The sequence below is a fragment of the Pholcus phalangioides genome, unplaced genomic scaffold (assembly GCF_987345545.1).
Source record: "Pholcus phalangioides strain wild (caught in Gottingen) unplaced genomic scaffold, Ppha-v1.0 ptg000008l_1, whole genome shotgun sequence".
NCBI classification, from domain to species: domain Eukaryota; kingdom Metazoa; phylum Arthropoda; class Arachnida; order Araneae; family Pholcidae; genus Pholcus; species Pholcus phalangioides.
This window is the reverse complement of record NW_028301601.1, coordinates 37534005-37561555: the sequence shown is the minus strand read 5'-3', so window position 1 is coordinate 37561555 and position 27551 is coordinate 37534005. Positions and strand designations below refer to the sequence as shown.

Below are 27551 nucleotides of genomic sequence, written 5' to 3'. Positions count from 1 at the left end.
GAACCTAATGTAAAGTTTGATACTGTGTAACGATTGTTATGTGTAGTGGTGCCATCAATTTTTCTAACTATGAATATTATTATTTTTATTTTTCTAACTATTCCAATATGAGTGAAGTGCAATGATTGAATAATTGTACTGTTGTAGGTCTGTTGCTCTCATTAGCAAGACTTTTTAAAGGGATGATCTCGGCTAGCATCATCACAAATACTGCACATCTGAGTTGCCCGAACTGGACTGGGGTGACGCTGTTAAGGGATTCTAATTAATTCCTAATAATTTTTTTTACATACAGTTTATAACGATAGTACACAATCAGAGGTAACATTGTCATTATAATGGATTTCTTGTAGTAAAAAATTTTAGTTTTTTTGCGCTATAGAAACATGAAAGAGAAAAAACTAAATAAATTTATCTTTTTCCTTTTATTTTAAACTATTTTTGTTGAAGTATGATATTTCTCAAGTTAAGTGTCTATGCATACACAATGATGATTGTATTAAAATTTTTCCCTTTGTGGAATGCAGAAGTTTCTGCAACTGTAGTATATTTGTTGCACTATAAAAATGTCCAATAACAGTTGATGCAGAGAAAATGATTATAAGACCTGTTTACCGTGTCCAGTTCTGGAAGATTCTAAGAAAGGAGAGAGGGAATAACACTGCCTAAGAAAAATCCAGTTTGCCTTGGGGGGCAATATATAAAAGGATATCAAAACCAGAGGCCATGCCCTACTAGCCTAACCAACACACCTACAGATAAAATTATGTGTTTTCCACCTCCTATATAGATAACAAGATAAAATACAGCACATGGTCTTCTTATCTATGGGAAGATACTGATATGCATGGTTTATAAACACTTATGAATAGGGTGAAGAGATTTAAAAAAATGGCCACTATTTTCAGAGTATTTTGTGTATAATTCTTGGAGAAAGGAAAGAGAAAAGAGGGGGAACATGCTTTTCGAGAATTTTCAGTGCTATAGGGAATGTGTTCTGATTTTCTTTCATAAATAGCTCACTGTAAGTGGATATTTATTGTATATTTAACATTAGTTCTTAGACAAACAATTTTGAATTACTAGCAATAGTGAGATTATGGTTATAAGCAGTACTCGTTATAACAATATTTCATTTTTATCCAGCTAAAAATTGAATTTTTACTTAAGAATAATGTCTAAGCTGCAGCGTGTAAAAAAGCTGGTGTTTCTATTACTGTGCAATGTTTCTATCAACTTTTTTCTTTTGTCATTTTTCTTAGTGCAGCCCATACATCCTACAGGTTCATTAACCAGATATCATGGTACCTTAATCTTAAGTGCACTGCTCTTACGGGAAATCTTTATATGTATTAGAATGTCATTTCGTGAGCATTTCACTCTGTATATAAAACATGTGTTTAAAGTTGTTTGTAATAGGAAGTTATCATTCAAGAATATAATGGAAATATCTGATATACATCATGAGAATATAAAATCATTTCGGTTGGGTTTAATGCATGAATTCCTAACTATATCAACAAAGGAAAGGAATAGAAAATATCCAATAAAAATTCCAAAAACCAGAAATTTAATTGACATGAAACTAAAACTGAAATTAGAAAACTGAGATTTTGCAACATTGAATAAACTGCATAAAAAACTCATTATGAAGTAATGAGAAGAATTACTGTTTTACTCAAAAAATGATTATGAAGATCATAACCAGTTCGCAGTAAGACATAAAAATTTTAAATTATAGATCATAATCAAGTTTGGAAAGTTTTCAATGCTAAAACTAACATAACAATGTTTAAACCCGTCCTGCATTCTTAAAATAGCAGAAATATTCTGGTTATGCACATAGATGGAGCAGCCTGTAAGCATACATATGAATTCCAGATTCTACCTCAAACGACTCATTTGAAGTAGCATATAAATAAAAGCAATTAATATACTTGACTAGAACCTCAATCATTATTAATAAAATATTTTGAAATTATGTTTCTCATCATCTAAAATGAAACTGCAAAGAAATCGATGGTCAATTCTGTAAAAATGTATGTACAGTAGATCTCGATAATAATCTGGCTGCAAGCTAATCTGCTGCGTCCAGTAATCAATTTCAATAGAATGAATGAATGTGAATCCAGCGTTTTTTATTCGAGCATAGAGGATAACATGTCACTGTGCATGTCTATGCACAGAAATTTATATTATTTAAATGGACTTTTTCAACTAACTTCGGTTAATGAGCGGTTTAGTTAATGACCAATTTGCATAACGAGTAAAAATTGTGAAAAAATTTAGATTCGATTAAAGAGCAATAATTCGCATTACAAGCAAAACCTTTGTGCTTTGTTTAATTATTGTCACGTTATCAAAACTGAGCTGATAGATTTTTGCTTTCGTCCACACATGTACTGTGGAAAATTGTGGATAATATTCTCCCCTACAGTCTCCAGTCAGCATGCCTTACTCGAAAAATTAACACCCATGTATACAGGCTTGACTGGTTACAATACGAAACTAGATGTTGCATTGTAACCACGCATATGAGCGCTTGGATGTTTTTTTTTATAAATTCTGCTTGGCCAGGAGTTGACTGGAGACAAACTGATGACCCTCCATTGCCTGCAACAGCAAGATGTTATGGAGGGTATCTTTGCTAAGGAAGAGAAAAGTGCTCACTTCAAATAAAATGAGAGAGATGTGTGAAATGCGGAAATCTGTGCAAAATTCTGTAGAAAAGAACCAGTCAAATAAAGCTGTAGTGGTGTGCGAGAAATGAATCTGTCCAAGAAGAATACAAATTCCCTATTTTTGAGAAATCCTAAAAAGGAGGCAAAAGTGTCATTATATTGGTTCTTTTTCAAAGTCGGACAAAGAGAATAAGTTTGCAGAAAAAAGTGGGTCCCTGAATCATCCAAAACACTAGTCCTTCTCTTTCTCACCATTTAGAGTAAGATAATTTGTAAACATTATCATATTGCATGTTAATTTATGACATTATTACATCATATATATATATATATATATATATATATTTTATTGTATTATGTTATACTATTATTATGTTGTATTATTGAATGAAGCCATTTTTATTTGTCACTTTTATGTGAATGAATAATTGTGGAACAAATTATGTAAATTTCTATTATTTCCAATGGAGAGGTTTGATTCTAACAACGAGCGATTCTTATAACGAGCACGTTGGCAGAACGAATTAAGCTTTTTAACTGAAGTTCCACTGTATAAGAAACTTCCAGCATACACTGATCTAATGTGCCAGATTAGGAAGAGTCTCTACTGTGTGTGTGTTTTTAATTTTATACACATATTTCATTTTATTTCCTTCAGAATGGCAATTTTTTGCAGGTAATAAATTAAATATAAGCTAGCTGCTTCCTACCTTGGGTTGCCACGCAAAGCTGCATGATGCAGAGCATTGAAACCATTGTTGTTTGTTAGAGTTATATCAGCACCATGATCCAACAGAAGAGTTAGCATGTCATCACGCTTCTTACTGATTGCATCGTGTAAAGGAGTGTCTCCTTCAGAGTCCTGATTTAATAAAAAGTTACATTATGTTTTAATACATTTTTATGAGAGTTTTCACAAAAATTTCAACTTTACACTCAGTAAATACAGCAAGTTATGCAACACTATTTGATACTTTTAGTGGAAAAGATTAATTTTCAGTCATCAAAATATATGCCATACAACACAAAATACAATATACAGTAAAATCTCACTACAACGAAAACCAAAAAAATGATAACTCTCTCTACAACAATAATTTTTCATATCTACTTTGAAATTGCCTTCAACTTAATGTTAAACTCCTGTCGATACAATATGATATCCTCTACCATGATAACTCCCACTATGAAGATATTTTCCACAGAGCTATAGCAATATATTTTTTAGTTTTGCTGTGTCCTTCGATCTTTTTTCAACAATGAGTCTCTGTGAAACCAGTTTTGTTCTTTCTCGAATACTTGTGGTGTGTTATCAGATTTTTTTTTTCCACCATCTGCACCCCCCCCCCCCCCCAATTATTCCAAAAATTGCATAAAGTTAGCTCTTAGCTCTTAAAACAACATTCTTTTGGGTATTACCAACAATACTTTTTGGGGTATTTTCCGTCCAGCATGTAGAAGGCTTCTTCATTATTTGAGAATAGCAGCACGATCTAATTGTTTGCTACTGCGTAGTTGTATGCAGATTTTCTTACCACCACTCTGCCCCTTTTTTTTTCTTTTTTGAGTACTTGTCAACTGTCTAGAACAGCGGTTCTCAACCATTTCGGACTCGCAGAGCCCTGTTCAACTCAAGGAGCCCCAAGGGTACCGCGGTTGAGAGCACTGGTTGAGAACAGCTGGTTTAGACACTCTTTTTCGTCTTTTTTTTCTTTCTTCAAGCACCCTAAAATTCAGCACTTTCTGCTGTGCATCTTGCAATAATGAAGTCTAGTACTTTTGCTATATAACAAAACCACTGGGTAACAATTTTGCCCACAGGGTAGGTTTTCAACGACTACAGTAGGTAATGTAGGTTTTCAATAATAACTCAAACGGTCAGTAAGAAGGTCACAACTAAGAAATTCCGCCGTCAGTATGATCCCTACCTTGGTCACTATATGCTGTGTGTGAAGCTTTGCTGGAAAAAACAATTGACTTTCAGCATCTCATCTGCAGTGATTCATATTGACTAAACAGACAAAAATATTGGACCATTTCAGATGAACATCAGACAACAATAATCAGGAAGTCAAATCATTTGAATTCTTGTTTTCAACATTTTACTAATTCTTTTTCGAATGCATATTTTTTCATGTGTAAAATAGATTAAATACTGATCAATTATAAATCAAAGTCATATATGAGCACTGATATTGAAAGGGACAACTGGTAACACCCTGCTTCACATCTCTAAGAGGAGGTTTTGAAGAGTTTTCTGGAGAATAGGTGCATCCAGACGTCCAACAAACCTTTACTAAATTCTGAAGAGATATGAAGGAAAAAAAGGAAACTAACAAATTTGCTCACATTAAATTTAAAAAAATTGAATAAGAATTGTCTCCATACATCAACAATACAAGGGTTTCTTTATCAGCAGCCAGGGCCGTCATTTCAACTTTTTCCAGGGGGACAAAGAACATGTACTCAATATATGTGTATATATATACCATTTTTAGTGTATTTTCAAAAGCCAGCCCCCCCCCGACACCCCCCCCCCCAAATCACAGGTCTGTCAGCAGCATTTTCAAATAATGCAGATGTATACGGACAGTGCTATCTTAATGCATGGGCCTCAACTAAGGAGGAGCCTCACAAAAATAAGATATAGATGAAATTAAATTTTCAAGGAACATGCATGTAAATTTACCTAGTAGGGCCTCGGGTGGCATTCTGCTCTTAAGATGCCCTGTATACCAATATGATACATATTTTCCCTAATTTTAATCATTAAATTTTTGTTGTCATATGTTTTCAAAATAATTTCAATTATTGTTATCACCACTGGCATACACAACAGGGAAGGGGAGTTCCATGAGCCGGCATTTTAAGAAATGAAAGTAGTGAAAAATTAATCCCCCCCCCCTCCCCCCCGAGAAAATTCTGCTTAAGCTTGGGTTTCTCCCGCGCGGCCACTCTCTGGAATTTTTTGTGATTTACCGTTCCCAAAATCCCGGGAAATCAGGAGATTACTGTTGTGACACATTAATACTGAAAATGAAATACAAAAGAATTTTAAAAAATTAATGGTAATATTTGTTAAAAATTTACTTAATCTTCTGTTGGGGAGAAAAACGTGGAGGGGGGGGGGAGGTGCTTCTCCAGTTTGTGTAAACTGTACTAGCAAAAACCCTACTCACTATGAAATCCTAATACTGTTGTCTGGAAGTGGGAACACGAGAGATGAATGGAGATAATATTTGAAAAAAGGACATGGTGTTGCGATTCCGAGCCTGTTGTGATTTTTAAATGTGTTATAGCATGTCAATAGTTGCAACAATTATTTTATGTGTGGGTTCATCCATTTCTGAAAAAAAAATGAAAGCTCTTTGCTATTCTAAAGTCAAACATGCATAATGCTAAATATATTTTCCTCACTCATCAGCACCCCTTACTTTATGGCCTTTTCCATGGGGAATAATTGTGTAATACCCTTCAATACTTTCTCTTGCCTTTTCTCTCTCTGCAACCTTAACTTAAAACTTATCTTTTTTGTCTCTTTTTCGTCTAACCACCTGCAAGTGATTAAGGGAAGTTTTATGGCTTTACACTGCTCGATTTCGTGCACGTGAATCCCTCCCCTGGAAAAATTTGTCGTTCATGCGATCCTATCCAAAAATAAAAGATCGATTGCAAAGGAGGGGGTTGCTTTTTTTTTTTTACTTTCAAGTGGGATGACCACTGACTATGATCGCCTTTCCACTGAATCACTCTGTTGGTATCACCGGTGCTTTGCTGAAAAGGCTCGCAAGTGCATTAGCCTCTGTAATTTTTCGGGAAACGTGCAGGCTCATCAGAACTAGCGTCATCTGATGTTAGCCAACTCAACTGCCACTTATTCATTCTGGATTGCAACACTGGGTTGCGTTTTCTGGTCAATTCCAGTGCTGCATGTTCCATCTTTCCTGTGAATCACATCCGTGATAACAAGCCACATGTCGACGACAATTTTGTTTTGCATGCTGCTAATGGAACCGCTATCCAAACATATGGTAACAAACATCTACTGCTTGACTAGGTTTTACGCAGAGACTTTTCTTGGTCATTTGTCATTGCCAACGTCTTCAGCCCTATCTTAGGGGCCGATTTCATGCAACGGTTCAAGTTATTAGTCAATGTCAAGAACTGTCAACTCATTGATCAACTGACATCGCTTAATACTAAAGGTAATGTCTTGCCTGGTCAGTCTCCTGGTTTGAAAACCATTTTCAGTACTTCTTGCTATCTCATTAGTTGCTGACAGAATTTCCAAACATTATGCAAACTCCTCTCAATAAGATTCCTGTTGATCACTCTACATAAACCTGCATTCTTACCGATGGTCCACCTGTTGCTTCTAAAGCTAGCCGCCTTAGCCCAGAGACATTAGATGCAGTTTGACAAGAATTCAAAATGCTCTTGGCTCAGGGTATTGTTCACCCATCTTCAAGTCCTTGGGCGAGTCCCATTCATCTCGTGAAGAAAAAAGATGGGTTCTGGCATGTCTGGGACGACTTCTGTAGACTCAACACTGTTACCGAACCGTTATCAACTGCCACACATCAGTGGAAAGAAATTTTTCTCCAAACTGGACCTTGTGAGAGCGTACAATCAAATTCCTGTCAACAAAAAGGATATTCAAAAAACATCTGTCATCACTCCATTAGGACGCTTTGAATATACTCGCATGACCTTTGGTTCAAAAAATGCAGGCCAAACTTACCAATGATTTATAGATGAAATTGTTCATCATCTGAATTGCTATGTTTACTTTGACCACATTCTAGTGGCTAGCAAAGACGAAACCCAAAAAAGTCTGCAGGACTTGAGCAAAAGATTTGAACATCTCAACAAGTATCGCATCATCCTTAACGTCAGTAAATGTGTATTTGGCCAAACCGAATTGCTTTTCCTTGGTTATCTCATATCTTTGAGAGATATATCGTCATTAGTCATTACAGGAAAAGGTCATCACTATCACTGAGTATCTGAAGCCACAGCGTATGATTTGAGACGCTTCTTGGCTCTCATAAATTTTTACCATAGGTTTTTGGACAAAGCAGCCGAAAAGCAATCTGCACTCCACAACCTGGTGAAAAATAAGAAAAAAAAAGGGCACAACTCCTATTGCTTGGACTCATGCAACTGAAAAAGCTTTTCAGACTTGTAAGGACATGATCGCTAATGCTGAAATGTTGGCTTACCCTAAGCAATACGTTGAACTGGTTCTTATGACCAATGCCTCAGACATAAGTCTTCGAGTGGTGCTGAAGCAAAAACAGTCAACTAAAGATGAACCCATTGCTTTATTTTCCCGCAAGCTTATTGCAATAGAAAGGAACTAGTGTCTATGACTAAGAGTTGCTGGGAATTTATTCTGCTGTTTGACACTTCAGTCAGTTCTTGAAGGGCAGGCAGTTCACCATTTTCTGTGACCCTAATCCTTTGACCTATGCTTTCTGCCAGAAGACAGACAAGTGTTCTTCCAGGCAACTACGACAACTCAAATTCATATCCCAATTTCCACCAACATATAGCACATTTCTGGTGAGCAAAACACTGTTGCCAATGCGTTTTCTGACACGGCAGGCATAGAATTGCCAGGGAAAAGTATTGACTATCACCTCATGGCACAGGAACAACAACGTGATGAAGGTTTGCGTTCCTTACAGCTTGACAGTTCCTGACTGGACTTGAAACCGTTTGCTCTTTTTTCTGATGGTCCTGATCTTCAATGTGACATCTCAACTGGTGTTATTCGACCTCTTGTACCAGAAAGCTTACGAAAAGCCATTTTCAACTCTATGCGCTAGCTGTCACATCCAAGTTGTTGTGCTACAGCAAAGTTGGTGAAAAGCAGATTCATATGGCCATCTTTGGAAAAATACTACATGAATTTCGCTAAATGTTGCAAGAAGAGCAAGGTCAGCAGACATATGAAGTTGCTCTGGAATAAGCCTATGGCAAACATGAAATTTTTTGCCACCTACACAATTAATTTTCAATAATTAATTAGTCAATGTTGGGCAAAATAAATGCTCACAAGTGCATTTCTGTTGATACCGACTATGAAAAATTGAAAGAAATGCCTGCAGCACCACAGTTGCAGCATGATGAGATAATGCCTCCTCTCGATATAATGATAATACCCTCCTCCCTACAATATTTTTCTCGGGTCAGCAGGATATTGTTGTATGAAGGTTTCACTGTATTTAATAACTGTTTTTCACATTGGTTATTTTAATATCAGACTATCTCACAAATTAATATTTTACCTGCAAACTTGGTCTACATCCCAACTCAAGTATACTTCTTACAACTCCTACATGACCTTTATTGACTGCAATATGCAATGGAGTCTGCCTCCTCTTATTGCGAGCATTTAGATCTGCATTGGCTCGAGCCAGTAGCTCCATGACACCAGGCTCGTCACCAAATGCAGCATGGTGAACAGCTCGATCACCATCTTTATCCTAAACACACAAATAGTAAAAACTTAGTCAAAATGTTTGATAATACTGAAATTAAGAAACACTTTCTAGTATAATTTTTTTTCCTCCTGAACAATCAAAATATTCATTTCAATTATTTTTCAAATTATGAATCTGATTAAAACACAGATACTTTGAAAATCTCAGCAAATGTTACATCTTGTTGTTTAATCAGAGCTCCCACCCAAAAAATTAGAAAATGAAAGGGGGGTACCCCTTAGACAACATAATCATAACATAACAAAAAATTAAATTAAAAACTAGATTTTTTTTCATAGCACTATTTCAGTATCCTATGAGACTGCTAAAGCAAAATGACAGTAACAACAACAATTTCTCGCCAAAACAGTGTACCAGCAACTATAGATAATAATTGGTAGTACACTGTTTTTTACAAGTACCCTCTTTCTTTTCCGCCTCTCCTCACAATACATTACTTTTTTTTAAGAATCTTCCAAAGCTCTGTCTGTCAACTCTCTTCCTCCATGTCCAGCAAATAATCAAGACATAAATTTTTTAAGAATGATGCTCCTCCAGATGACTTCCAAAAGCAGGGTGCAAAATGTATAGATTACAAGGTCCAATGTAAATAAGTCAAGGTGAACCAGATAGTTTTACTCTGCTGTCCATCCTTTTTTTTAAAGGTAATATTTGTTTACATTTTACTGTTCAATGCCGGTGCCATCGTTTTTGACAAATGAAGCACTTTCATTCATAGCTCTTTGCCGAGATTTGTAAATACAGTGATACCTCGCTTTTTGTTGATAATTCGTCTGAAAACAATGGGTGAAATCCAAAACTGACAAAAACCGAGGCATTTATTTCCATATGAATCAATGGAAATCCAGTTAATTTGTTCTAGACACTCCAAAACACAGTAAAACCTCGATAAGTCGTCACCTCAAGTTATCGAAAAATTATGAAGGCTTAAGTGGACTTCCGTCAGTTTTAATGTGCAATGTTATGAGAATCATATAAATTTAAAGTAATATGACATTTATTAAAGTATGAATCAAAATAACAATATTAATAAAATTTATAGATTGCGAAAGAAAAAATAATAGCAATTTTTTATCTCTTATTACTTAAATTATTGTGGTGAAATGTACTGTACACTTTGATTTATACTAGTAATTTTTAATTTAGACTAACAGAGCAACTGTTTGAATAAGTAGCTTTCCTTCATAACAGAACTAACTATTGCACATTAATTTAACATATACATCAAATTTAATTTTAGTGTTTGAATTCTTCATCAGTAGTTCATGATGCAACTACAAAGTAATCTCGAACACTTTTGACTTGGTGGAGGGGTCCTGGGCAGGGAAAAGTAAACAGAAGACCAACTTGGAAAAGAATGTCTACTTTTTTTCAACAAAGATATTTTGTTTAAATCTCAAGCCCTAAATTAGTAGAGTCTATGCTTTCTATGATTATTTATTATCCATGCTCATTGCACGTTGACTTTAACTTGATTAATTTAATTCTTCGATTTACATAATTTTTGATTTCCTTGCACTATATGTAATCTTTGACATATCAATAAATTTTGGTTTTGCCGGAGATTCCCTTCTGGGGGGGGGGGGGGGGCGAAGTGCTTATGTTGCTTCTTGCAACAGATCTTGGGTGTCTCGCAGTTTGTCCAATGAAGCCCAGGCAGAAATGAGATCTAGCTTGAACAGTCCCCAACGTTCCAAAAATCATATTCAGCAAATGAACTTCCCCAGAATAACTTTCGTTACTTAAACTGTTCCGTTTGGGTACATAGGATTTTATGGTGACTTTTAAGCATATGGCAATGCTGTTAACAAGCTCTTTTTTTAATGGGAGCCATAAAAATAGTCTGTTCCTCTTTCTCAAACTTTTCATAGTGACGACTTGACCGAAATTAGTGACGAGTAAATGAGGGGTTTAATAACATTGTGGTCTATGAGAGCTGGAAGGGTCTGAAAAAAAATGATGACTTATCAGGGTGATGACTTAACGAGGTTTTACTGTAATACCAAAAACACATTTTATAGAGAATAAATATAGTGTTCAATACTAAAAACAATAAAAAATTAATAAAAAATGAACTGACTAACGTAAAGAATAAATCAACATTTAACATGGCATTTACATTTTTATACCTTTCTGAAGACTCTTCTTGACATATGGAAGATGAGAAGGAGGGGGGGGGACAGAGAGAGGTGTAGATTGTTTGGAAGGGGAATTCCCCTCCATAAGAACCTTAGGTATCAAGGCACTACCTTGGGTCACTTCCCGTCTTGGTCTATTGGCACCATGACCAGCTTCAGAGTCAGTGGACCCATGTCGCACAAGAAAACTGTCCATAGATGTCTGTTTCTGCCACCTCTTTAAGACTTGTCTAAAATGGGCCAGGACATTATCATTAAACAAGTTGCAGACACAGCCTGCAACAGCTTTGTCTGGGTAATTTTTCTCTACAAACCCCTGTACCTTACTCCACATGGAAAACATGTTCTTAATTACAAAAATTAACAGTGAGGTCACATGGGCACGACAACAAAATCTTAGGCAACCAATGAAAACAGAGACAAATTTTTCGCAGGGAAAAAATTCAAAAACCGAAGTCAATGAAAACCGAGGTATTACTGTATTGTTTATGCCTCTGCCTGCCCTAAAAATACAGAAGACAATTGAATGCTATTAGGTAGTATCAGAATCACAAAACCTAGAATAGGCTTATGTATCCAACTGCTTTGTTATGCAAACTGTTGTTTCACCTATAAAAATGTGCACCATAATTTTGAATGATGAATGTTAGCTACTGTACAAAGAATAGTCCAAGATCATAAAGTAGTAAATGCAAAATTATTTTTTTTATTCAGACAGAAGTTTTTAATGACTACTTCACTTTTTGAACCCTCAAACTAAGCAAAAGAAAATTAATAAACCAAATAATTCACATATACCCCAAATAACCTGAAAAACAATACAATGTCTGCTTTAGCAAAATCATTAATTATACTACATTTGTGTTATCTACATCATTGCTATTATTCGGCAATATATCCATGATTCCCTCTTCAATCAAAAACATTTACATGAATTTTGTTGATAAAATTTGATAGAAAAAGTAGGACAAAAGCTAGAAAGTAGGAAATGTAGGACAAGTGAAAGAATTGTTTAATATTATCGCATAGTAAATATGGTAAGATTGCAGGAAAAAAAAGTTCTAGAGAAATATCAATAAATCAGAAATCCAATACCATTAAATTAAAGTTTTCAAAATGACTTTTTGCAATAGCAACTTTTATTCATGAAGATTTTGCAAATTTCATTTTAGAAAAAAGAAATTCACTTGCAGATTAAGATAGACCCCCCCCCCCCCCCCCCACTGTGTATGTATCAAAATAAACAATAGCACTTATCTTCTTAATAGAAAACTGAACAAAATTATCAATGATTGTTAAAAATCTCGGAATAAAAAATGGGTAGGGCTGTGCCATTTACATGCTCAAAAGTTTAAATGTGAATACCTCTTTCAAACCTTGTTATACTGCAATACAATCTGTTGGTATCATTACTAAAACTGAAGAAGTCTTCACATAAATGAGGTAATGGGATATTTGTCTCTCAATGAGATCTCCTTCATCTTGCATAAATAGTTCCTGAGATATAGCACGAAATGATTTTGTAATGAAATTGCATTGGCAGCCGGATACTCAAACCAAGGCAATAATAACACCAAAAAAATATAACTGAATTTGCTTCGACAAGATCAATCCACAGATGCCATAGATTTTCATCTGTACGCCACAATTCTTGAGATATAGTGTAAAATAATTTTGTTACCAAAGTGTACCTCTAGCTTAGTACTTGATTCAGAACATGTATTAACATCAGCAAAGTACAGATGGATTAGTCTCAAGAAAATATATCTGTAAACACACCAAAAATTTTTGTTTATTTTATAATTATATTCTATACATTTTTGTTAAGTTTGGAGATGCAGCTAGTTTTGCAGGATCGATGATTCAAAAAATGTATTCACTTTGTGTACTATCACTTGTATAACATTTCAGTTTGTATCTTAAGTAAAAAAATACTACAGAAGCTATTTGAATATTTCACATGAATTTCTAAGTTTTAAAGCAAAGGTTTTTAAAACACATAAAATGATGTGGAAACAAATATACATACCTGTATTTCAACATCAGCATTGTGGCGCAATAATATTTTTATGACTTCAATGTGACCATTTTGACTAGCAGCTTGCAGTGCTGTATGGCTAGCAAAAACTCCATTTACCTGCAGAAAAATAACGATTAGATATACTGAATTATATTTTATATACATAGATTACAAGGAAAAATATCTGACACAAATATAATATGTTTGCTCATACTGACATGCAAAGTGATCAGATAAATAACATGTGATTACATCAGCATCAGGCCTTTTTAAAATTTCTTCACATTTTTGAGCATCTCCATTGGCTGCTGCTTTCACAAGCTCTTCATTAACATCTCCGGAAACATGAGTTTCAAAAAGCTTTTTCAGTAATGCACTTAGCCTCTCTGAAGAAACAATACAATACAAACATAATTAAATAAAAAAATTTGTTTTACAAAAAAAATAACTTCAATTTAAAATATGAAATTAGTGCATACTGAAATTTAATGCAAAAATCTACTAACTTTTGCTTTTTTTCAAATATTTACTTTATAATCTTACTTCATCACATTTCAAATCATTTTACAATAAATCAATTCAAAACATTCATAAAAATTAATATGAATTATATGAATGTATTGTGAAAAGCTACCACGTCTGTTTTTATTGTCATTACAATAGTACCTTTAAGAGATTGGTGTTCTGTTGAATAAATTCTAAATAGTTTCCAAATAAAAATTGTGAAAACACCATATGCTTCAAAGCTAGATAATTAAGATATAATTTGGTATTTTAATATCTGAAAAATATATGAATAACTAATACAACTATTGACAAAAAAAAATTTCATGAATAAATATCATTACTATATTTGCTGTTGAGTTCAACTCAGTTTTTAATTTGTAAAAATTAACTTTGTAAATTCAATATGAAAGCTTGTTAATTTATTTACCCCCACTAGAATTTCCTGGTATAGCACCATCAGCTGAAGCTACTTTGGTGACAGCAGCTGGATTGTAAGTCCAAGATGTATTGCAGACTTCTACTTTGAGATCATTGTCATGATATATCTGCTGTACTCTCCCAATTTTTCCCAACGTCTAAAAAGGAAAAAAGTTACACATACATGCATGAAAAAAATGTATTTGCTATCACATGAAATGTTTCACTCAAATCAGTGATGATCTTGTGAAGAAATGTAAACATATACATACAAAAAATAACAATAATAAGAGCATTTATTTAAAAAATTATTCATTTTATACTCCTTACAGGTGTCATGGCTTCAGCCCATTCACCGTGACCTCTTTGTAAAATTTTTATTCTCTCTAGATCTCTACAAATTTGCACCAAATCTCCAACTGAAAATTGCTGAGCAGCATTAGTTTCCCCAGAGGCTGTGGCTGATGCTGATGGGGCAGTGTTAACTTTTGTAAGAACAGCAGGATTAAATGTCCATCTGAAATTAGAATTTATTCCTTTCCTCAGAATCAATACCATAAAAAAAAATGCAAACTACACATTGATCTTTTCAGCTTATTTTTATAAAAATATTGGCTTTGCAATTCACATTGCATATATAATATAAAGATTTCTAATTTCTAATAAACCTAATTAGTTATTAAAATAATTTTAATATAATTTAGGATGGATATTTAATGCATAACTTCAAGTAGTACCAACATGAGAAAAAACTTTTATTTACTATAGTTACTTAAATGCTTCCCCCACAACAAATCTGATATGTACCTGATTTCTCAGCTGACATGAATATTTTTTATGAAAAATGTTAGTGATCCTGAAGTGTAGGATGAAAATTTAGACGAACAGGTTTGATTTTGGAGGCAAGAACAGTGTATGGTTTGATTCAAGTAAATATGATAGCAAATGATCAGATTCCATCACAAAAGGAATACAAATTAATTAAAGCATGCCCTACCTATTTCCACTAGGATATGAAACTACAATGTCCAGATCTTCATCAATACCAACCACAGTTCCAGTGGTGCCAAGACACTATAAAAATGAAAATTCTTTTAATTTTTTTGTTTCATCTATAAAAAAAGCTCATTACTTTATTGAATACTGATAGCACTTTTTTCTCTTACAATAAAATTAAGTAAAGAAACCATCAGAGAGTCAAAAAAATAATAATAATTCACATGTCAAGCATTGGATCATGACAATAGATGTTTTGACAAAGGCATATTTGGCAGTGATTTCACATATAGATTTTTTTCCCCCAAGAATCTGAAAACTTTCAATTTCCACAAGAGCATTCATACCAAATAAATATTACAATTAGTACATAATTTTACAAGTGAAGTAGAAATGAAACTTTTCACTGAATGTGCAAACAGGCTAAGGATAGATATAAAACTAGAGGAGAGAAAAACGTTAACATTAATCTATGCAGCTATTTAAACTTCTTTCAACTATTGAATTGGGTTGATGCAGGATCTAAAAAACTTCAATATTTTTTCACCTTCAAATTACTTAGTATAGGTGAAAATTCACAAATTTCTAGTATAATGATCAAACTATAACTGCTGAAAAAGTATTCAATAATGGGATGAGTAAACCAGAATGATAAAAAGAAAAATTTATTGTAAACCAATGAATGCTTCAAATAAAATGAAATTAATGAAAAAAGGTTGTTAAACTTTTGAGAATAACATGTTAAAACTAAACAGATATAGCTCCCGTCAATTTTAAAATTTTGATGCAAAAACAAAAATATTGTTCCGCATAGTTTCTCACAACTCCTTGAAATAAGCAGAGAGGAACCAATTTGTAGGACGTTTGATTTATTTTTACAGAAAACAGCTATTTACAAGAGCGAACTACAAATATGAATCTCACATTCTGGATAAAGCAACAACAGCTCTTTTTTTTTTTTATATAGATATGATGAAAAAAAAATTCTAGAATTCTTCTGTAGTTCTGGTTTTGTGGTGCAACTGTCTGGAGACCTTCTAGATAAATCCAGAAGATTCGAGCATATCTTGACATTTCCAGTTTGGCAACAGGAGAGTATTGTCTCGAGGGGTTCTTCAAAAATGATGCTACAATATTTTTTGTAACACTGCCCCCTTCTTTAAAATTGTTCATCCCAACAATTCAGTCCTCAAGTTGGTGGGTCGCACTTAGTCACTCACTGTGGTAAGGAGCCAGTCTGTTTAGATGGACCACCTTGCATTTTGACGATGGAGTCTTTTGAATCTGAATTACCACATCATTTAGCTTCTTCATGACTCTGTAGGGTCCTTCCCAAGATGTCTGAAGTTTCGGCAAAGTCCCTTTCAGCGCCTACCAAATTTCACACTAAAACTTCAGCAAGTGTCACTGCTTCTTGATCAGGAATGGGATATGCTTCCGGCCACTTGGTGAAATAGTTTATCACCACAAGTATGGCCATCACGAGTTCTGGGTAATCGTCCAAGGATGTCCAGGGCAATGAACAGCACACACTCTTGGACGATAACCGGAAGAGGACATCCACACTCAACTAGAGTGTCTTATATCCACATACCTGGTAACCAGAGGAGGCTTATCTACATCACCATTGTCGTCAGGATCTAAACTTGTGGTTTGATATCCACATTAGGTTTACTAAATATTCATTATTATTTTCAGAACAAGAGGAACTAAGTTCTCTTACTGCTTAAAACAGATGAAAGGAGAGATGACCTATGCATGTTGTTAGATCAAGTTAGAATACACAAGTGAGAGAGAACACAGATACACAGCTCTATTTATACTCGAAATAGGTGAGGACCACTTGTTGTGCATAACCACCCTAGGGCAGTCTTAAGAGCATCGTGGGCCCTCGGGCCAAGTGATATTTCTGAGGCCCTACCTGGCCAGTTCTCGAAAAATTCAACTACTTCTCGTTTTTCCGAGGCCCTTCTTCTCTCGGCTCTTCTTCCCGGGGCATGGGCCCCTGGGCCGTGCCCGGGTGGGCCCATGCGTTAAGGCAGCACTGGACCACTCACATTAACATGGAAACAATTATTTCTTCACATATATATCCAAACAAATTGAAAATGAACAAAATTAAATTTGCATATTCATCAATGATTGTACAAAAGAAAAAATTAATGAAAAACAAGATGGCAACACTATTGAACTGGTTGGGTTGCTTGGCCAGAGCAACACAACACAGCTTTAGGGTTATTGTCTTATGTTTTCTGGATTTAACTATTTATTCCCATGGATGGTGCACACATCCATGGAAGGTGAAAATTGTTAAAAAATATATAACTCAAAAGTTATACACCCAATATACATATAACAATATGCATACAACCAAATATATTAACGAATACACAAAAAAGAAAATTTATAGGCAGGATTGACTTGGCCTTTCTCCCAAGGGTCCCTCTTGTTACAATAGGGCGTAGACATTTTCGTGTGATGCTCCTTTACGATGATGGATCTCCATGTCGTACTCCTGCAGTCATTGTATTTATCAAGCTACTTGACCCTCGGGTTCATGAAATTTAACAGCCAGCTGAATGAGACGTGTTCCGTGCGGAGGAGAAATTTTCGACCTTAGAGATAGTGATGGAAATGTTCTACGGCTTTGATGATTGTGAGCAGCTCCTTCCTAGTGATGCAATAATTTCTCTCAGGCTTGGACAAGATTTTGCTGAAGTAGGCAATGACGTATTCTTTGCCATCTACTTTTTGAGATAGAACAGCTCCGATCACATTGTTACTTGCGTCAGTGTTGAGGATGAATTCCTTCTCTGCTCGTGGAAATGCCAAGATTGGAGCTGATGTTAGGGCTTGTTTTAGTGACGTAAAAGCCCTTTTGCACTCATCGGTCCACAAAAATTTTTGTTTGGTTTCAGTGAGTCGGTGGAGGGGGTCTCACTCCGATCCAATCCGATAATGCATGGGTCTTGAACGTTTGCCATGAAGACGGTGTGGTGGTAGGGGACCGTAGTGAATTTCGCAGAGGCTTCTATCTTCCTGTGTACAATCATCTTGTCCCTGGTAACTGCCTGTAGTGACAGTGAAGGTGCCACGTACAGGAGTTGGAATTTTTGAGTCAAATCAGTCTGGATTATACTTACATTGGCTCTGGTGTCAATGGCCATCCAGCAAGGAAATCCATAAATTTCACCTTTCACATACACTTCATGGTCTCCGCTACTCAGTTGTGAGATATGATACATACGTGATGGGGCATTCCCTCCTCCTTGCAGTGACCTCTGCCCCACGAGATGGCCGCTTTTCAGTTTAACGGCTCAGAGCTTCAGGAGGTGTTCCCTCTCTTGGGAGCTGTCAAGGAACAAGATCTTCGTACATAGCCCACCTCATTACACCTCCAGCACACCAAGGGCCTGTCTTTCCAATTTTCCTGGTTGTTCCTGGGACTTTTCAGGAGTTCTTTCAACTCTCTGATGATGTTCGACATAGAGTCCTCCACAACAGCACCGCGGACCACTCGTCACTCTCTCCTTGAAGCTTGATGGGCTGCTTTGAACTTCATAGCATAGACCAGGGCACTCTTCACATCCTCGTATTCACCCAGACGCAATGCCTGCTGGATGTCAGGGTCCTTGATGGAATCAACAAAGCACTGTATGGTCAGTCCATTTCTGATGTCCAGCAGGCAATCGGGATAGGCCAAAAGTGAGAGCTTTTCGATGTCCATGGTCATTTCTTGCAATGTTTCACCAGTCTTCTGCTGCTTGGTCTTAAGTTGCAGCCAGTGAAAGTCTTTGAGATAATTTTCTCCGAACCTCAGCTCAAGCACATTTGGCAGGGCTGAATAGCTGGATCGGTCCTTCGCGGCAAGCGTCTGAAGCACTTCGGCAGCTTTCCTCGGAGTGCTGTGGCTAGGTGGAAAGTCTTGTAAGAACACAGTCCCATCCATTTGCAGAGGCAATCATCTCAAACTGGGTCCTGTAGATCGACCATGATGTTAATTCATAATGAAAAATTACTTTTATTGTCAATTGTACATCCTGGTATATCCTGTTTGAGAGCACATTAAAAGTTAAAAGTATTTCGACAAACAAAAATTAATTGTATGTTAAATAGTCAACCTCAAACATTCCATCAGTCCATCCACCATGACCATGCTGCAAAGACTGAACTATTTCCAGGTCTAAATCAACATTCACATTGTCCCCGATTTGGAATCCATGTATTCCAGCTCTGCCAGGTCCTTGCCCTATGTAAAAAAATGTAGTTGTCCTATACAAACATGAATAAAAAGCTATCATATTAACACTAAAATGAAAGAAGCTATCATTTTGACCACAAACCTACTTTGACATGCTTTAACAGTTAATCACAGATAGTTGAAATATATTTTGACTTTTTTCACCTTCTTTTAACTTTTGAAATCCCAGAAGATAAATGTTATAGGTTTCACAATTAGGTGAATGATCAACCTAGAACGGCATCAGCAGTCGAAATGATTGCCATTAAAGATTTTACATCAATATGATTAATGATTATAGAACATCCTGAAATTGAGAAACCCCATATGCAGGCATAGATATTAGGGAAAAAAAGATGTTTTATTGTATCATTTTGGACTATTCAAGGGAGCACTTTCAAAGAGTCTCACCATCAATCTAAATCCGATCAATGCACCTTGTATGTACCTTGATAGTTTCACGTAGGTCCTAACCATTTTCTTAATGTATGAAGGCATATCTGAGTCATAATTCAATTAATGCAATATCAATCTATATATATATATAATTGCCTGCCCGCCTGTGTTCTCTATATAAATCTGCAATTTTAGATGTTGTTGCCAAATTTTGCATATACCGAACAGGGCCCAGACTGAACAATGGACTACTTTACATGTTTTTCCAGAGCTGGGAGAATGCCTGAAATAGGCAAAAACAATCTGGCAACAATAGTTCCTGGGCCTCAACAATCTCTTTCGGAATGTTTACTTTGGTTATCATGGTTCTCTAGCTATACATTTCTGACATGCATATTTTGGTTTATGCCTTTACAATGGTTTGTCACTTCTTTATTGCTACCAGTATTATTGCCACTGTGGTGGTAGAGTGGTTATAGTGACAGACTCGCGATGCGAGGATCCGGGTTCGAACCCCACAGTGGTGGTCGGCTGAAGTTGGTTTTCTGTGGTTCCCAACTTCAAGGCGTGAATGCGAGCCGATCTCCCCGTTAAAAAGTCTCGCCACAGACAGCAACAGGCCTGCAACATTACAAATATTCAATCATTACACTTCACTCACAAGTTGAAGTATAGATGGCAGCACTGAAATATCATACACAACACTAGCTACACACTCAGACTGTTAGGTGTACACACTCACTTTGTTCCAGACTCTGCCACGAAGCTGGGCTGGAAGCGATCTCGGCAACGAGATAAGTCCGGTGGCAGAGACCCTGGCGTTCATTCATTGCTACCAGTATTATGTATAATAGTTTATATTCCTTTATAATGGTTTGTCACTTTTTCAATCCTCCCAGTAATTGAAGAAAACCCGAACAGCGCCTGGTATTATAGCCAGTATCATATAAAAGAACTTATTTTCTTTGGCTATTGGTTATTTACCATTATCTATCACAAATAAAATAGGAATGAATAGATACCAATGACCATTCATTGCAGGAACCCAAGAATTGCATGTCAACAACTTTTCCAGTGAAGTTGTCAGTATAAACTCCATATTTCATCATCAAAAAGTGGATCAATGCATTTAGGAGGATGCACTGATCCTGAATATTATCAACCAGGTAATGAAACGTTACAGCAATTGGATACATGTGAGGATTTAGGTATTGCAATGAGCTGCATTCTGGATTTCACTGATCATTATCATGGCATAGTCTGGAAAGCTAATAGAATTCCATATATGTTATGTACGACATACCGTAAGTGTGATGCGTATACGTTGCCATATGCTTTCTGTGTGTATGTTTGCCCGACTCTGGAGTTCTGTTCGCAAGTATGGGGCCCCTACAAAATCAAGAACATAAAGCTCCTAGAAAAGCCACAGTGGTCATTTACTAAATGAATAGCAGGCAGGAGCGGTCTGTCTTATTGCCAGAGATTTCAATTTCTGGGTTTGCACTCGCTGGAATGGTGTAGAATCGCTACAGATCTGAAGATGTGCTACAAACTACTCCACCAAATTTTTTATCTACCATCGAGATCATAGACAGGCGAGTTAACCTACGGAGGCATCGCTTCCAAATAAGAATACCAACAACTAGAAGGGATTGCTTTTCCACAGATATGGATGCTGTGTGACGAGAATATGGAAAAGTCTTCCATCAGAACTTGTATGCGCCTCCTATGAAAGATTTGCTTTCGCTATTCAGGATTTCGACCTGACTATGTATGAAAAGTGCTACCCTTTCAGACTTTTTTTTCCCCAGTATAAGTGCATTTCATGCCTTCTGGGGGTTATTATTGTAAAATTCATGTTTTGCACTTAATCTGTGTTTTGTCTACCAGTCATCTAAATTTTATCAATTACTAAAACACATATTGTGTTGTGGTAACAAGAGATTTTTATTCTTGCATAGATTTTACTGGTAATAGCTAATACCAGCAAATGTAAGATTTTTTTCATTTTCCTATAAACATTTTTGACAGTATGCAGTGAAACAAATTCATTCTCAGTTTCTACACATTTTCAATTTATGACAGAACCTAGAAATACCATAGAATTGAATGTTTAGAATCCACTATCATGTCCCCTTTCATTTTATTGAACTGATACAAAACATTTTTACACTGTTTTATTACAACAAGGTCATAATGCTCAAGAACAAGGATAGGTTTGAACCCCCACCTAATACAGCGTTTTGCTCTTTTTTGCACTTGAAAAGATGGAAAACATCTGTTTCTTGTCAACAATGTGTTTCCTGAATTCAACTGATCAAAAAATATCCAATTGAATATCTATTGTAATATATGATTATATGATTGAGCTATCAATTAGAAATTTATAATTCTAAAGAGAGATAGAAGAGAGCATACCTAATAGTGGTAGATGATCTTTGTACACAGTTCCTCCTTTAGTATCACTCACAACTTTGAGATCAGCCTTAAAGATAGTAAAAAAATTATAATGTAATTAATAAACTGAAGTAATGACAATGAACAAGAAACATTCTGGTGAGGAGGAAGAAATACACTCAAATTGTCCAAGTTATACAAAGTTGTATGTGGGCTATCTACAGATGATGCCCATTGAAGATGAAATGTCCGGTTTCTAGTTTTTTTTTTTTTTGGTAATTGATTGCAGCCAAAAATGATAATCAAATGCTTATAATAAATAATAAACAAAAACAAAGTTAACTAATTACTATCCAAGAAAGATGAATGTATTGTTAGATATAATTGAATATGTTTAGAAATAAGAAAAATATTTTGTGTGTGAATAAAGTTGGCAGTGGCGTCGAAGCGGGGCTGCTGTGGGTGCTCGAGCACCCATGGTGATTTGTGACATGGGTCTCGGTACCCCCAGAAAAATGATTCAGAAATATAAATATTATTTAAAGGCTCAACCCACAGATATATTCTAATACCCTTGCATGTGAATGACCAAAAGAAGTAACCTGGGGACAGTTGCTTTGAGGCTGGGGTTGCTGGAGCACCCACGTTAATTCATGGCATCGTTCTGAACACTCTTATATGAAGATCAAGATGAGCACCTACAAGTTCTACACACTTCAGATGCCCCTGAAAGTCGGATTAGTCACTGTGCGATTGTACATGATCATGATTTGATTGCTTTGCATAATGAAGGTCCAGGGTTTGATCCCTGCAGGTGGCACAGTTTTGATTAGCTGAAGTTAATTTTCTGTAGTTTTCTAACTTCAGGGCGCAATTGTCAGTTGGCCTACTGAGTTGGTCAGTTGGGGAGCAATGTCTCCTCCCGTATCTCCACCCATGCTTTGTAGCTCCTGTTTTAGTGGATGTATTTCATTGAAACTTGATGTATAATTTATTTTGACCATGGGGAAAAACATAACTGTGATTGACAAAGCACCAATTTTTCACCTGGTGGTCAAAAAATAAACTTTTTTTATTGAATCTATCTCTTCCCTATGGTCCATATATATATATATATACTTTTTACCAAGTTTCATCACAATACCCTCATCAGAATGGGCGCTACATACATGTAAGTAGTGTCAGTTTATTTATAGCCACCCTGTATTATGTGTGACAAATAAATAACAATTATTTTAAATTCTTTAGTTAAGAAAAATCCATGTTATAAATCCATGTTAGGTGGTGTAAAATCAACCACCTAAATATGTTTATTTTCAATTAATAAAACATTTTCACAAAAATGCATACCATTCCTTCAAATCCCACACGATATAGATTCTTGGCTCCATTATCCCAAATAGCATATGCTGCGCTGCGTGGACTAGCAGCACTCCAATCTTGGATTTCTGTGACTTTTCCTCTTCGACCATTTCCTCCATCTTGATCTTCCCATTGCCAGTCGACTCCTCTTACAACTCTAGCACCAGGAAAAATCCCTCGAATCGCAATTTTTTTACTTTTCCGTCTGGGATCCATAAGAACTCTGGAATGTTAGCAAAATTTAATACTGTATGAATTTTTTATACATTGGAAAATTCAGAATTATAATTTAATACTTGAAACCTTGCACATATACTTACACAACCTTCCCAACCCCAAATTTCATAACTTCTTTCTGATAAATAAAAAAAACTGTTCATATAACCTGTTTACCTTTTTTTTCGAAGAAAAATTTATTTCCAAGTAATATTTATTTACTCCCCACAGAACCAAAGAATTTTCAAACATTAAAAAATAAATAATAAAAATCAGAAGTGAAGGAGGGGGTACCTGAAACTAGCCAAAGTTTACCTTTCACTTCCTGGAGTAGCAATACGAAAGAATCTATGTCTCAGATGGTGTTTGTCACCATGGTAACAAATCGAACATAGGTCATAATTGGTGCATTCAGCACACTTCCACCGTATACCAAATATTGGTTGCTGTCGACAGGTGTCGCACATTGTACCTTCATGACGAATACCTGCAAAAGAATTCATTAAAGTCCATTCATTAATTTAAAATAATTTTTTTTAATAAGTAAATTTCATAAGTAAAATCATTTTAAAAGGATGAAAAACACAGAATTCTATGAAATTTTCATTTCAAAAGTAAGCCAAATTTGTTAGGAGAAAAGCATGTTTATCCCCAAGAGAAACAGTCCTGGGTACTTTTTTCCCCTTAGGACTTTATGACCCATTCTCATGTTGGAAGACGCATTATTGTGAAATCGAAAAAAAAATTCTCATAATTACACTTTATTTTAACAATGATTAATATAAAATTTTAGGTGCAGATTTTCTAGTCACCCTGGTGTCTGGTATTTGTCCAGCCCTGCTATTCACACACTGATGGTATTGAAGTGCCGAACTAATGTTGTTGCTCAAAATAGATTATACCGCTGGCCAAGTACCGCATCTCATCTACTTATACATTTTAAAGTGTTTTTCTTCTTTCACCAAAGAAAATTCTATTGCTTCATGAAATGAACCCATGCAAATTTTCAAGCCATTCTAACCAGCAGTTCTCATTAGTGTTTTGGAATCAGAACTTTGATTATAATCACCCTGTATATAGCTGATTATTTTTTTATAAATCACTTACTACTGTACATCCTAACCAAATGGTGATCCAGTTCAAAGGAATTTCTAACTGAAAATTATTTGGCAGGGATCACCAGCTACTTTGCAAACTGACCAATTTTGGGCTTCTGCTACTGTACAGTAGAACCTTGATTAAGTGGGGGTAATGCTGAAAAAATGTAAAAAAAAATTTGATACTAAGCCTGGTGGTGATATACAGTATGAGATGAGCTGCTTCATATGAAAAGAAAATGAAAATTTTCTGTGAGGCAATATAACTACTAGTACACTGGTCTTTGTCCTTTGGGGGCAGCTGGTGTCTTTTTGAATTATAAGACCACCTGCTCTTAGCATGATAGTGAAGTCACGACTGTAGCTGCTTCCTTGTGAAGGAAAAGAAACAAAAGCCTGTGATATAATACACCACCACCACCATATATTTAGATGTGTGATACAATCCTCATTCATGAATTTTCTTAAGATGGAGAATCAGAAAGTAGCCCAAAGTCAGAAAATGTGGTAAGAATAAGAAATTTGGTACTGTATGTAACACACATTAAGCAGCTAAGATACTTAATATGAAAGAAAATTCATATTTAGGCCACTTTTTGGAGGAGAACCACATGATAATGTTGTTTCTCTATGTAACGATAATCCCTCGATATCCTCAACGATATTTTTCTCTTGGTACACAGAATATTGTTATACTGAAGTTTCACTGTGATAATGCAGACTTAACTCTCACAAAAATTATTATTTAAATTCATTTCACTGTTCATTGATAAATGATTGCACAAATTCATTACACTTTGGAACACCTTGGTAAAGTTACTATTCCTCCTTTTATCAAAGAGAATTATTATTATTGTTGCTTAACTAGGCTGGATAGTCGAGAGTCTACTGTGCATTTATGTCAAATCCTATGGAGTGTCCCTTTAAGGGCGTTATTCACCGACATGGTTTAAGCTATACTCACAATTTTTTGATAAGAGATCGACACGGATTGGTTAACTTCTGGGTTTTAACCAATCTATGTTGATCTCTTATCCAAAAATTTTAACTACAGGTTTAAACCATGTCGGTGAATACGGCCCTAAACGGCACAGAAATATGTTTTTCAAAAACAAGAAACTTTCAGCGGCAAAGTAGTAGAGCATCCATCACCTCTGGATCCTATGTAGATGAATGTCACATTCAACAGGTGGGCAATATTACTGGAGCATAGTAACACTATTTTGAAAATGTTGTAAGAACTCACCAGTTGGTGCACTGTCTATGACTCTGAGATCATAAGCTCCTGCACATCTGTAGTTTGCTGCAGTACCATTGTCCCAGACGACAACAACTTCCTCGGGTGATTCGAAATTTCTCACAGTGCCGACATGGCCCTCGCCACCGTCTTGTTTACCCCATTTCCAGTCCGGACCTCGCATAACTCTGGATCCAACCCCTTCCATCACATTCACTCGGCTGCTATTTCTGTGCTGTCCAGTGCTCGCGGGATCCATGTTGGCCATCGTGCTGTCACCTATTTTATTTTTCCAATCCAGTTAAATTGACGAGCGATTACGGCCAGCGGCTACTACAAAGGAAAAAAAAAAAAAAAAAAAAAAGACCCTTATTTTCCCCTACGATTCCCCCACTTACACAATCACAGCAGACATATAATAACACTGCTACTGCTGGACAGGAAAGACGAAACATTGACGCAATGTAACGACTTATTTGGCTACTTATTCTGTGTTGGCGTCAAAATTCTATTACGTACAGTTACACAGTTACAGTTGAATTAAGCAGGGCTATCGGCTGCAATGTTCTGTTACATTTATGACAATGTATGTAATGTATGCTGTGACCATATATTAAGAAACGGGTCATTTCCTTGATGCACAACTCGCGTTAAGTAACGATTTCACGATTGAAAAATATCAAAGTGAACTTTCTTAGCAAACTTGACAAAATGATTATTTTCAAAGAAAATGATTAATCAGCTGAATATTATAAAAAAAAATTAATTCTGTCCCGGAAATACGAGACATATGGCCAGAAATGTATTCATAGTTTTTCTGCCCGCGGGCGCTACACAAATTATCCGCCTTCCTCCTATTCTATTCTAATTTTTTTACCACTCATTCTTAAAATTTTCCGCCCTAGATTATAGCCCGCTTACCCCCGCCCCTGTAAATACGCCTCTGTATCCAAGTTACTCTTTTGGTCACAACCATGCTTGAACACTTTCTTGGTGTCATTTTTTTTTACTCTTTGGTCACTCACTGACCTCTTTATTCGCTGTCTGGGTGACTCTTTTGGTCACTCATTGACCTGTCTGGTCTCTATAAGTCCCTCTTTTGATTATTCACATGTTTGCATAAACTTGAGTTCACTCTTTTCATCACTCACGTGGTCGCACACTTTTGCTTGTTGCTTGGTCACTCTTTTGTTCGTTCATTAACTTCGCTCTCTAAGTCACTCTTTCGATCACTCCTATGCTTACAGACTCTTTTGATCACTCCTATGCTTACAGACTCTTTTGATCACTCCTATGCTTACACACTCTTTTGATCACTCTTATGCTACACACTCTATA

At 35.8% G+C, this 27551-nt stretch overlaps 1 protein-coding gene across 1 annotated transcript in view; it reads right to left on the bottom strand.

The window, feature by feature from the left end:
- mib1 (E3 ubiquitin-protein ligase mind bomb 1) overlaps window positions 1-26671 on the bottom strand; it is a 135383-nt gene extending 108712 nt beyond the window's left edge. Inside the window, exons 1-12 of the mRNA XM_089234602.1 lie at window positions 26223-26671; window positions 24195-24366; window positions 23652-23886; window positions 22323-22389; window positions 19390-19517; window positions 15270-15346; window positions 14603-14789; window positions 14283-14430; window positions 13601-13734; window positions 13358-13465; window positions 8975-9172; window positions 3392-3543 (exon numbers count right to left, since the gene is read on the bottom strand). Coding sequence (XP_089090728.1) covers window positions 3392-3543; window positions 8975-9172; window positions 13358-13465; window positions 13601-13734; window positions 14283-14430; window positions 14603-14789; window positions 15270-15346; window positions 19390-19517; window positions 22323-22389; window positions 23652-23886; window positions 24195-24366; window positions 26223-26481 — 1865 coding nt within the window. The 5' untranslated portion in view covers window positions 26482-26671. The remainder of the gene's footprint in view (window positions 1-3391; window positions 3544-8974; window positions 9173-13357; window positions 13466-13600; window positions 13735-14282; window positions 14431-14602; window positions 14790-15269; window positions 15347-19389; window positions 19518-22322; window positions 22390-23651; window positions 23887-24194; window positions 24367-26222) is intronic.
- Window positions 26672-27551: the final 880 nt, after the last annotated feature.